Source organism: Triticum urartu, chromosome 3A, assembly GCF_056163025.1.
Source record: "Triticum urartu cultivar PI428250 chromosome 3A, HENAU_Tu73, whole genome shotgun sequence".
Lineage (NCBI taxonomy): Eukaryota > Viridiplantae > Streptophyta > Magnoliopsida > Poales > Poaceae > Triticum > Triticum urartu.
In genome coordinates, this window is record NC_141875.1 from 580,981,866 (window position 1) to 580,991,259 (window position 9,394).

At 49.1% G+C, this 9,394-nt stretch overlaps 2 protein-coding genes across 2 annotated transcripts; one reads left to right on the forward strand and one right to left on the reverse strand.

Moving 5' to 3' along the window:
- The first annotated feature begins 614 nt into the window (after positions 1–614).
- Positions 615–2,902, forward strand: LOC147980627 (Tetratricopeptide repeat (TPR)-like superfamily protein). Its single transcript, XM_087513420.1, has one exon. It carries the CDS (start codon positions 660–662, stop codon positions 2,766–2,768), a length of 2,109 nt encoding a protein of 702 aa, XP_087369546.1. The 5' UTR covers positions 615–659; the 3' UTR covers positions 2,769–2,902.
- Positions 2,903–3,075: 173 nt separating this feature from the next.
- Positions 3,076–6,535, reverse strand: LOC125545204 (uncharacterized). Its single transcript, XM_048709087.2, has 6 exons — positions 6,078–6,535; positions 4,910–5,038; positions 4,702–4,822; positions 4,526–4,607; positions 3,580–3,733; positions 3,076–3,490 (listed from the first exon to the last, which is right to left on the reverse strand). Exons 1-6 carry the CDS (start codon positions 6,399–6,401, stop codon positions 3,356–3,358), a joined length of 945 nt encoding a protein of 314 aa, XP_048565044.1. The 5' UTR covers positions 6,402–6,535; the 3' UTR covers positions 3,076–3,355.
- Between the last annotated feature and the right edge of the window lie 2,859 nt (positions 6,536–9,394).

Genomic DNA, 9,394 nt, shown 5'->3' on the forward strand with positions numbered 1-9,394 from the left:
ACGATACTTGATGGCCAGCGGTGATGGTGGACACGGACTGATGCTGCGGACCGAGCTGCAGGGCAACGGTGATTGCATGACACGCAACCGCGTCTTCATACGCTTTGGAGGAGGAGGTACTGGGTGACTGGCTGCCGCCAAAGTGTCCTCCCCCTTCTTTTGTTTTGTGGTGGTAGGTGTTGCATTTTGTCATGTTAACCTTGCTGGCGACCACCACCAACTTGTCCTTTCGGCTGTAGTGTGACGATGACCTTCTCGGTCGTCTCCATTGTGGCGGCGGAGGGCGAAATGGATGGGAACTAGGAGGCGGGGCCACGACGAGGGGGGGGGGGGGAGGGGGGCTTTCACTAGAAAAAATGGTAAATGTCAAAATGTGCGAGCTCCACCTTGATTTTGGCTGGGTCTGGGGCGTGAAACGCCTACGTGACGGCTGTTCAGAAGGTCACAAACCTCCCTCAATTTTGTTTTTGGTTTGCGAGAATTCAGACGTGCAGATCAGTTCGAGGGCGTTGTAAACATGGCCTTAAATGACCCAAAATATATGTACCGTGCTGACCCAAAATATATGAACGTTTAAGTGCTGCTGGCTCTATTTTGGCTGTGAACTCTCGATTGTCAAGCCGCAACCCTGTCGCTCAAGCACAAGTTCTGAAATCTGAATGCTGCCACTTCGCTCCGACGCGGCATTTTGCTCCGACGGGTGTCCCAATCCAGCCCGATACGTCTCGCAAACGTCCCTGCCAACGCCAAAAAATCTCCTATCCGTTTCCCGGCTGCCGCGCCACTCCCGCACCCCAAGACCAATGCCGCCGACGGCAGCAGCGGCCGCCGCCCTCCCTTCCCCGTCGCCCCACCGCCGCGGCCCCGCCGCAGGCGCCAAGTCCATCTGGCTAAACCCCAACCTCCCGAGCTCGCATCCCCTCCACCGCCACAAATCCGCGGAGCTCCAGCGCCAGGACCACGCCCCCGACGTCGCCGCCCTCGTGGCGGCGCTCTCCGCCGCGCGCGCGGCCCCCGACCTGGCCGCCGCGCTCTCGCCGCACCGACCCGTCTCCCCGCGCCTCCTCTGCACGCTCCTCTCCCGCCTCCCGGACCCGCGGCGCGGCGTCGCCCTGCTCGACCTCCTCGCGCCCGACCTCTCCTCGTCGGCGCTCCTCGTCCCCTACAACCTCCTGCTCCGCGCCGCCTGCCGCGCCGGCCAGCTCCGCCTCGCGTCGGGCCTCCTCCTCGAGATGCGCGCCAGGGGCGTCGCGGCCGACGGCTTCTCCTACTCCACGCTCCTCGCGGCGCTCACCCGCGCGGGCCACCTCGACCACGCGCTCACCTTCCTCCCGCTCATGGAGGCCGACGCCGTGGCGCCCGACCTGGTGCTCTTCTCCAACCTCATCCACCTCGCCCTCCGCGCCGGCGACGCGCCCAAGGCGCTCGCGCTCTTCTCCCGCCTCCGCGCCGCGGGGATCAGGCCCGACCTCAAGGCCTACAACGCCGCCATCGCCGCCTACTGCAAGTCCGACCTGCTACGCGACGCCAAGCGCCTGCTGCTCCACGACGTCCCCGCCGACGGCGTGGCCCCCGACGCCGAGTCCTACGCCCCGGTCCTCGCCGCGCTCGCGCGCCGCGGCCGGCACCTCGCGGCGGTCTCGCTCTTCTCGCACATGCGCGCCGTGGCGCGCGTCAAGCCCGACCTCTCCGTCTTCAACATCGTGCTCAACGCGTACGGGCAGCTGGACCTCGCGCGCGACGCCGACCGGCTCTTCTGGTCCATGCGCCGCGCCGGGGTGCCGCCGAGCGTCGTCACGTACAACACCATGCTCCGCGTGTACGGCGACGCCGGGCTGTTCGGGGAGGCGGTCCACCTCTTCGGCCTCATGTGCAGCACCGCCTCCGACGGCGCCAGCAACGGCGCCGCCGTCAGGCCCAACGTGGTGACGTACAACACCATGATTGCCATCCACGGCAAGGCACTGGAGGACGACAAGGCCGGGAGCCTGGTGCAGCAAATGCAGGCCGGCGGCATCCAGCCCAACGCCGTCACCTACTCCACCGTCCTCTCCATCTGGGTGAAGGCCGGGAAGCTGGACCGCGCCGCCAAGCTCTTCGACAAGCTGCGGGAGTCCGGCACGGAGATGGACCCGGTGCTGTACCAGACGATGGTGGTCGCGTACGAGCGCGCGGGGCTCGTGTCACAGTCCAAGCGGCTGCTGCGCGAGCTTAGAGACCCGGACCAGGCCATCCCCAAGGAGACGGCCATGAAGATCCTGGCCAGCGCCGGGCGGGTGGAGGAGGCCGCGTGGCTGTTCCGCCGCGCGGTCCACACCGGCGAGGTCAAGGACCCGTCGGTGCACCGGGCGATGATGGCGCTGTTCGCCAAGAACAGGCGGCACCGGAGCGTGGTGGAGGTGCTCGACGAGATGAGGAGGCTGGGCCACCTGCCGGACTCGGAGACGATCGCCGTCACCATGAACGCCTATGGCAAGCTCAAGGAGTTCGACAAGGCCGCGGGGCTGTACCGGGCGCTGAGGGAGGAAGGCTGCGTGTTCTCGGACAGGGTGCACTTCCAGATGCTCAGCTTGCTGGGCGCTCAGCAGGACTTCGAGGCGCTGGAGCGGCTGGTCGGCGAGCTTAGCCATGACCCCAGCATCGACAAGAGGGAGCTCTATCTCGTGTCCGCCGGCGTGTACGAGAGAGCATACAGATTTGACGAGGCCGCACAGATTATCAGCCAGATACGAAGTTCCAGCGATTTCCGCGCCCAGAAACTCAGATAAGGAAGAAGCTTCAGTGCCTCCTCTCATGTCCAGAGTTCAGGCTAAAGAGACTCTGACAAAATTTGAATGTCAGCAAGCTTAAAAATCCAGTCTTGTGTGATTCCTTAGTGATTTAATTATATGCTTATTGGTCTTAGGCCTATGTAAATATCAGACGGTTAGATTTATAAACACATGATTTTGGCAAAAATGCTGGTAAAATTCCCTGAACAAATTTGTTTGTTTGTTTGCGAATTTCCACAAACATAATTTCTGACTGAAACCTTGATTAAATGTCAGTTGATGTAGCCTCTTGACATCATAGCTATAGACCTTGAACTGTGCATTAGATTAAATGAGCTATCAACAAGCAAATTTACAACAAAGGTGATATACAACAATTGATGTTGACACCAATACAAATGTGACATTCTGCTAGATTACATTTCCTTTTACCTCCAGACATGGCAATTCTGTATGAACAATGACATGATCTTATATCAGGGAAGAGAATCTAAAAATGAATATAAATAATAATGTACAAGTGCTCTCCCCCTAAGGGACATATGGCGTGGCAGGCACTTGATTCTTCTCCACCTAAACAAGTCTTAGAGAGCCTGATCAGTTCGAGGGATCCCATGCTTTTGGAACCATTCTGGCATATGAAACCTTTCGTACAGGGCTGGCCTCACATCTCTCTGGACAGAGAGATGCTTCAGGAGCGGGAAGATAACCTCCATCAGCTGAAAAACAGTACAAAAAGGAATATCAATGAACATGTACAAATTAGAGGACCGGAACCATTGAATGACGGGTGTCCATTATCAGTTACTTGATCGTCTGAGTGTTGTCCAGCTGAAAATGGAACACAAGGTATTCCATTCAAAGGCTGCACTATGAAGCTGAACGGATTGTTGTCGACAATGACGATTCTACTGAAATCTTTTGACAGGCACGAAAGATCTTTCACATGCTCTCTGTATTCCCTGAAATTGTACACGCCCACTGATATCAGAAAATGAACTGGCCCGCTACTGTATTGTGTTAGGTTATTGGCAAACAAGTATTATATGCACTATCAGCCAGTCCTACTCCAAACAAAGTATTACATGCAAAAACATGCATGCAGAGCCGAAGAAAGCACCATCGATTCATTACTAAAGACTAGCACAGGGACATGCCTTGTATGCAAGCAGAATTGATGAGCTGCTTCCTTCTTTTTCTAAAATTGGCGCTATAAGGCATGACGAAGGGTATGGATGGACCATGAAGAAGAGACAATAAATCCCTTATATTCTGGCCACCCTGCCTTTGCAGTGTGGCACCCTTCATGGCTGGCATTGCACCGCAGAGATCCAGGGTCATGCCCCCCCAACATTGCAGACTGTAGATATCATCGTCGCTCTAATCCTTACACTACTCAAACACTGCAGATTACCATCTTCAATCTAATCTTTTCAGGTAATCACCCACTGTATGGTACATTCAGTGCATGGCATGCCTTAAAAGAAAGGATTGTGTTAATATTGTCAGTTTGTCACTCAAATTGATGGGAAACGACCAATCTCTAGTATTGAACTCATACAAATTATAAATAAACTACATGTGCTTTTCCACCTAAAGAACTGCTGGTTTGCATGTAACATTCAACTGATTAGTTGTGTACACATGACAGAAAGCAAAGTAATGATGGCTATCATCAAGACGCAGCAGCAGCAGCACGACGTTACAAAATCACTTGTATCCTATCCCTATGGGGAAGTTTCTGTAACACTTACGTAGTAACAGTTGATGGACGATAGAGACGGAGTTTGAACCTATTATGAGCATCTATTATGTCCACTAAAGGTCTTGCATAACCTGAGGAGAAATTTGGACAGGTATGGTGAGGAAGCTGATTGGGATCATGTGACGAGAGAGAGAGAGATGAATAAAATATTAGCAGCCACCATACCTTCTAAACCCGCTGTAAAGAGGATAAGATCTGCGAACTCACTAGTTTTCTGCAAGAACTCATGCAGACCAGGACGTTCAAAAACAGTAACATGATTCACCTTTTGTTTCCCTTCAACATCCTTTACAGCTCACACAAGAAAATAGTCCTTTATCAGTAATGATTAAAAGGATAACACAATAAAGTAGCAAGAGCAGAAGTTTGGTACCTTATCAGTTGATATGCACTCCATGTCAAAGCAATGTAATCCAGCTTCAACAGCTTGGGTGCGTACAATAGGAGGAAGACCAGATGATTCGTACGCAGAAACTAAAGTCTCGTCCAGGTCAAGCACTACCTGAAAAGGTAGTCCATATTTGTTCAGAGATAATGAATGAGTTTATAGCAGAATCGTTAAAGCTGACTTCACACTAAATGTGGCTTGGATTTAGTTTTAACACAAATATTAATTCAGTTGATTCTATTTTGTGGGAAGCCATAAGCTCATCATACTAAATACAGTATGCTTATAAGAAACACTGTTATGAGTGTATGTGCCAGTAAAACAGCACACATGCCGATTCATCTATCATGACCAAATGCGTAATATCATAATTCATATCCAATCACGCTGCCAGTATTGAGGGGCAGGCTCAGATATCTTCTCAAGTAACAGCAGCGACAAGAAGTTTCCCAGAAATGGTCTCTCGCAAATTGACTAGTACAAGATCAGTGACCAGAAACAATATATTGCCTAATTAAGTACTCCCTCCGTCTGGAAATACTTGTCCTAGAAATGGATAAAATGGATGTATCTATAACTAAAATAAGTCTAAATACATTCATTTCTAGGACAAGTATTTCTGGACGGAGGGAGTATTTGATCCAGTAAAGGTAGCAGCACCGGGATCCTGTAAATTCTCTAAACCAGCCCTTGTCTAGAGATGAGATTAATGCAGTTGTTGGCTAATAAATCAATAAGCCCTTGTTTTGGGATTGAAGTGGCTACTAACATCAACTAAGCTTTTGTTTTGGATTTGCAACACAAGTGACTCTAGGTGCTCGTAATCGGAGAAGACGATTTTTTACCACCCAACAACCCGAAATGGCCTGCTTTATAGCAAATATACTAATTCAGCAGCAAATAAAACACACTATCAATCAAAGCTAACTGAATTAACCAGGAAGAACACCCAATTAGCTCAAACCAACCCCTCCGCCTAATCCCAAATTCACCAGCCCGAAGACAGAAATGGACGGCAATTGGATGGAGACACTCCTCCTGCATCCACTTCCTATCGAAATGGAATCCATCCCCTTCCAAAGTATCTATTGCTCCCTGACCGGAACAGCAAATAGCTCCAAGGAACCCAATGAAAAACCGAATCTTCCCGTACCGTGAGGCGCTGGAGGGGCTCAGGCGGGGGCGCCGGGACGGGGGCGGCGTCGGCCGGGATCTCGGAGCGGAGCGGCATGAAGGCCACCTCCGGCGACGGCTGGTCGGGGGCGGCCGAGGCGGAGGAGAGGAGCGGGTAGCGGAAGCCGACGAAGGAGAGGAGCTGGGCGCAGGAGGGCGTGCCGCGGAGGATCTGGAGCAGGACCTGGAGGAGGAAGCCGATCCAGCCGACGACCGCCTGCCACGCCTGCGTCGCCGCCTTCCCGCGCTGCTGGTGCTGCGCCGCCGCCGCCGCGGTCGGCGAGTACACCTCCGCGGCCGCCATGGGGGCCAGGGACGGGCTGCCGGGGCAGGCGGCGGGGGGAGGGGCGAGGGGGCGAGGCAAGGCCGGAGGCGACCGGAGGGAGGGGGGAGGTGGTGGTGGTCGGGTGGTCTTTGTGGGCGCGTGCACGTACGTGGGGGCGGGCGTGGGCGTGCCCGGGTGGGCTTAGCGGAACAGGGGATCGGTGATTGGGGGGCGGATTCGGTGGGCCCGGAGGTCAGCGAGAGTGCGGCTAAACTGGCGAGCTGCCGGAAGTGTAGTAAATTGTCATACGTGCACCCGGAGTTTTCTCTTGGTCGTCAGTAGAAGTAGTAAATTGTTTTTGTCTCCATGCATTTCTGGCTGCTGGCTTGATGCTTATCTGCTCGTGTTAACCTAATTTGTTTTGTTTCGGCGAAAGTACTTATCAATGGTGGCGCGGTAATGTTGACACGTTAATCAAGACAATCGGGCTGCGTTGATTTCGTTTGCTCCACAAAGCTTCGTTGGTTTCAAAAGTATATTAAGGGCTAATCGTTGTTTTTAACCATGAGGATTAAGATACTTTCTCCGTTTTGAATTACTCGTCATAGAAATGAATATAAAAATTCACTAATAAAACTTTAAAAATCGCTATTCTTGTATAAAATCACACCTTTTCGTCCTATAATATAAGACGTTAAGTACTACTCCCTCCGTTCCAAATTACTTGTCGCGGGTATGGATGTATCTAGATGTATTTTAGTTCTAGATACATCCATTTTTGAGACGAGTAATTTGAAAAAGAGGGAGTACTTCCTCCGTTTCTGAATATAAGTCTTTTTAGAGATTTTTTTATGGTTGCATACGGATGTATATAGACATGTTTTAGAGTGTACATTCACTCGTTTTGCTTTACATGTAGTTCGTATGGAATATCTAAAGGACTTATATTTAGGAACATGTGGAGTAGTTTAGTACCATATACTTATACTTAGATTTACTAGGTGACGATGCTTCTTTCTACATATGCCGAACTAAGCATAGCTTAGGGTCAGATTTCTTGTGGTAAAATCAACCCATCAGGTTTGAAGTGTTAGACTTGACACAGGTGTTTGCATGTTTTTTTGGATTTGTTTCAGACTTTTCTACGCTGTGCTTTTATTTTCAGTATTATGACGTGTTAACTTAAGTCTTTTGGAGGTGTTCATAGAACTCGAGTTTGCATGTGTGTGTGTGCATATGGATAAGGTATACGTCTGCGCGTTCATAAATTTGCACGCGCACGTGCATTCCTAGGGATATAGTGTGTGCGTGCGATTATATAGATCTAGTGCCGTGCGCATTATTCGTGTATGTGATTAATTATGTTTAAAATACATAGAGATTAGAGAAATTAAGATAGTTGGATCAGGTGTTTACATTTTTACTCCGCAATTGCAGGAAATATTCCTTTCTCCCAAAGGTGTCATGCCGTATTGCCCTGCCCTCAAGGGATGCTCGGCCGATATTTCTTTCTTGGTGATTGTACCTAAGTAGGTCATTTTCAGAAAAAGTTTGTGCCTAGGTAAGCAGGCACCTCTGATCCCTTTTGCGTTCTCAACAACAATGAAAACGACGTGGGCCATGCTCACTGGATATACTACTAGCAGTGCTGATAGTAAAAGACGCCTAACTGGAGCCAGCCAATGGGAGAGGCAAGACGACCTTATCTTGTTTTGTTTTTTTTTTTGCGAGAAAATACGACCTTATCTTGTTGGGTTGAAGTCTTGTCCATCACGTGTTAATAATATCTGAAATGTAAAAAGAGTATAGTTCCCCCTAGAGTACGGCAAAACATCGGAGAAAGTATCCGGTGAAAACCAAGTGATAGTCGTGTTTCAAAAAATCTAAAAATGAAGTTATTGGAGATGAGACGTTCTAAAGCCCTGTTAGATTTCAGTTTCAAATCCCCTAAAAGAAGATTTCAGTTTCAAATTCAACTTCGCGAGTTCGTGTTTGAGTTATGAAAAAACAAAATTCAGCAACCCTCAAATGTGAAACATGTAAAATTGTTGGGTTTGATGACGATTTTTTAGCTCCTAAGTGAAATTAAATTTGAATTTGAAACCTTACATATTTGTAAAACATCCGAAGCATGTGACACAATGTTTTAAAGTGTCTTTTAAACATTTCAAGCATGGGTTTTACTTGGTTTTCACCGTATATTTTTTCATAACATTGTTGTTGCGCCTAGGCGTAGAAACGATAAACTTCGCTAGTGCAAAATATACATTTCTCTTTTGAGATTACAACCCACAAAACTGTTGCTAACCAACTTATAGTTGGATGGTTTGGAGGATAGTGGTAACCCCAGCCTATCAAGGTTCAAGTCCTGGCAATGCATGTTCAATGGGAGAAGATGTTTCCGTCGACTACGACGTGCCTATGATGAGGGTCGGGTGTGCACGTGTGCGTCCATAGCAATGAGTGTATGTGTGTATATACGAGCATTTGCGTATGTAATGTGCTTTAGAAAACCACAAAACTGCTGCGGTGTGGTTGTATATGTGCTACTTACTGTACCCTCTCAAAAAAGAAGCATGTATTAGCCTGGACTCGCATGCTAGTTAGGGGGTTCCTTATGTTTCATGTGTCGGCTATAGAGTTACGATCATAAATAGTCCTCTATCAGTTGATGTGCCTCAATTTCCAAGAAAAAAGTAAAAATATGAACCCCTGTTTACACACTCAGACAGAATACTCTGCAACATATGTATCTTCAATATCTAAATAGATAGCTGCATTAATCCAATTCTCTCAACATATAAGCATGCAACATGTGCAGGAAAAGGCTCACGACAACATGCAAACATACATGAGAATTTCTAACTATATAATATCAAAATTTGACTATCTATGACAACAACAAACTATGAGGTATATATCACAAAAGATACACTATTGGATTTGTATTCAAAACAAGTTTTGCACAACATTATTTTTAGGTCATGTAGTTTATATTTTACTAGTTAAATTTATGACCAAGCTTTGACCCA

Excerpts from the sequence above, each read along its gene's own strand:
- LOC147980627 (XM_087513420.1), top strand. The coding sequence starts at position 660 with ATGCTGCCACTTCGCTCCGACGCGGCATTTTGCTCCGACGGGTGTCCC.
- LOC125545204 (XM_048709087.2), bottom strand. The coding sequence starts at position 6,401 with ATGGCGGCCGCGGAGGTGTACTCGCCGACCGCGGCGGCGGCGGCGCAG. Across the intron at positions 4,608-4,701 it reads CTTTACAGCGGGTTTAGAAG|GTTATGCAAGACCTTTAGTG; the intron begins GTATGGTGGCTG and ends ATTTCTCCTCAG. Across the intron at positions 3,491-3,579 it reads GACAACACTCAGACGATCAA|CTGATGGAGGTTATCTTCCC; the intron begins GTAACTGATAAT and ends ACTGTTTTTCAG.